We start from the raw sequence: 230 nt of genomic DNA on the forward strand, positions 1-230 counted from the left end.
ACGGTGGCAGGTGGGGGTCAGCGGCCACCCCAAGAGGGACCACGTGCCCCGGGGAGCGATGGGGACCAGTGCACCCTGGAGCAGCCCCAGGGCCCAGCCGCGCACCCCGCAGATCCCGGAGCTCCCCAAAGCCCTGCGTGCTCCCCTGGGGCCTCACCTCGCTGTTGGAGCTGGCGCCGAGGGTGCGCAGGATGGTCCCCAGGGCACCGTTGGGCACGGCCAGCAGCGAG

At 73.9% G+C, this 230-nt stretch overlaps 1 protein-coding gene across 1 annotated transcript in view; it reads right to left on the bottom strand.

Annotated features, from left to right (window-relative positions):
• Positions 1–157: 157 nt before the first annotated feature.
• Positions 158–230, bottom strand: part of LOC104072619 (pepsin A-like) — a gene marked incomplete at both ends in the record, with an annotated part of 1,967 nt that continues 1,894 nt past the window's right edge. The window contains one exon of the mRNA XM_009572136.1: positions 158–230. Coding sequence (XP_009570431.1) covers positions 158–230 — 73 coding nt within the window.

This window comes from Fulmarus glacialis, unplaced genomic scaffold (genome assembly GCF_000690835.1).
Source record: "Fulmarus glacialis isolate BGI_N327 unplaced genomic scaffold, ASM69083v1 scaffold22282, whole genome shotgun sequence".
NCBI classification, from domain to species: Eukaryota; Metazoa; Chordata; class Aves; order Procellariiformes; family Procellariidae; genus Fulmarus; species Fulmarus glacialis.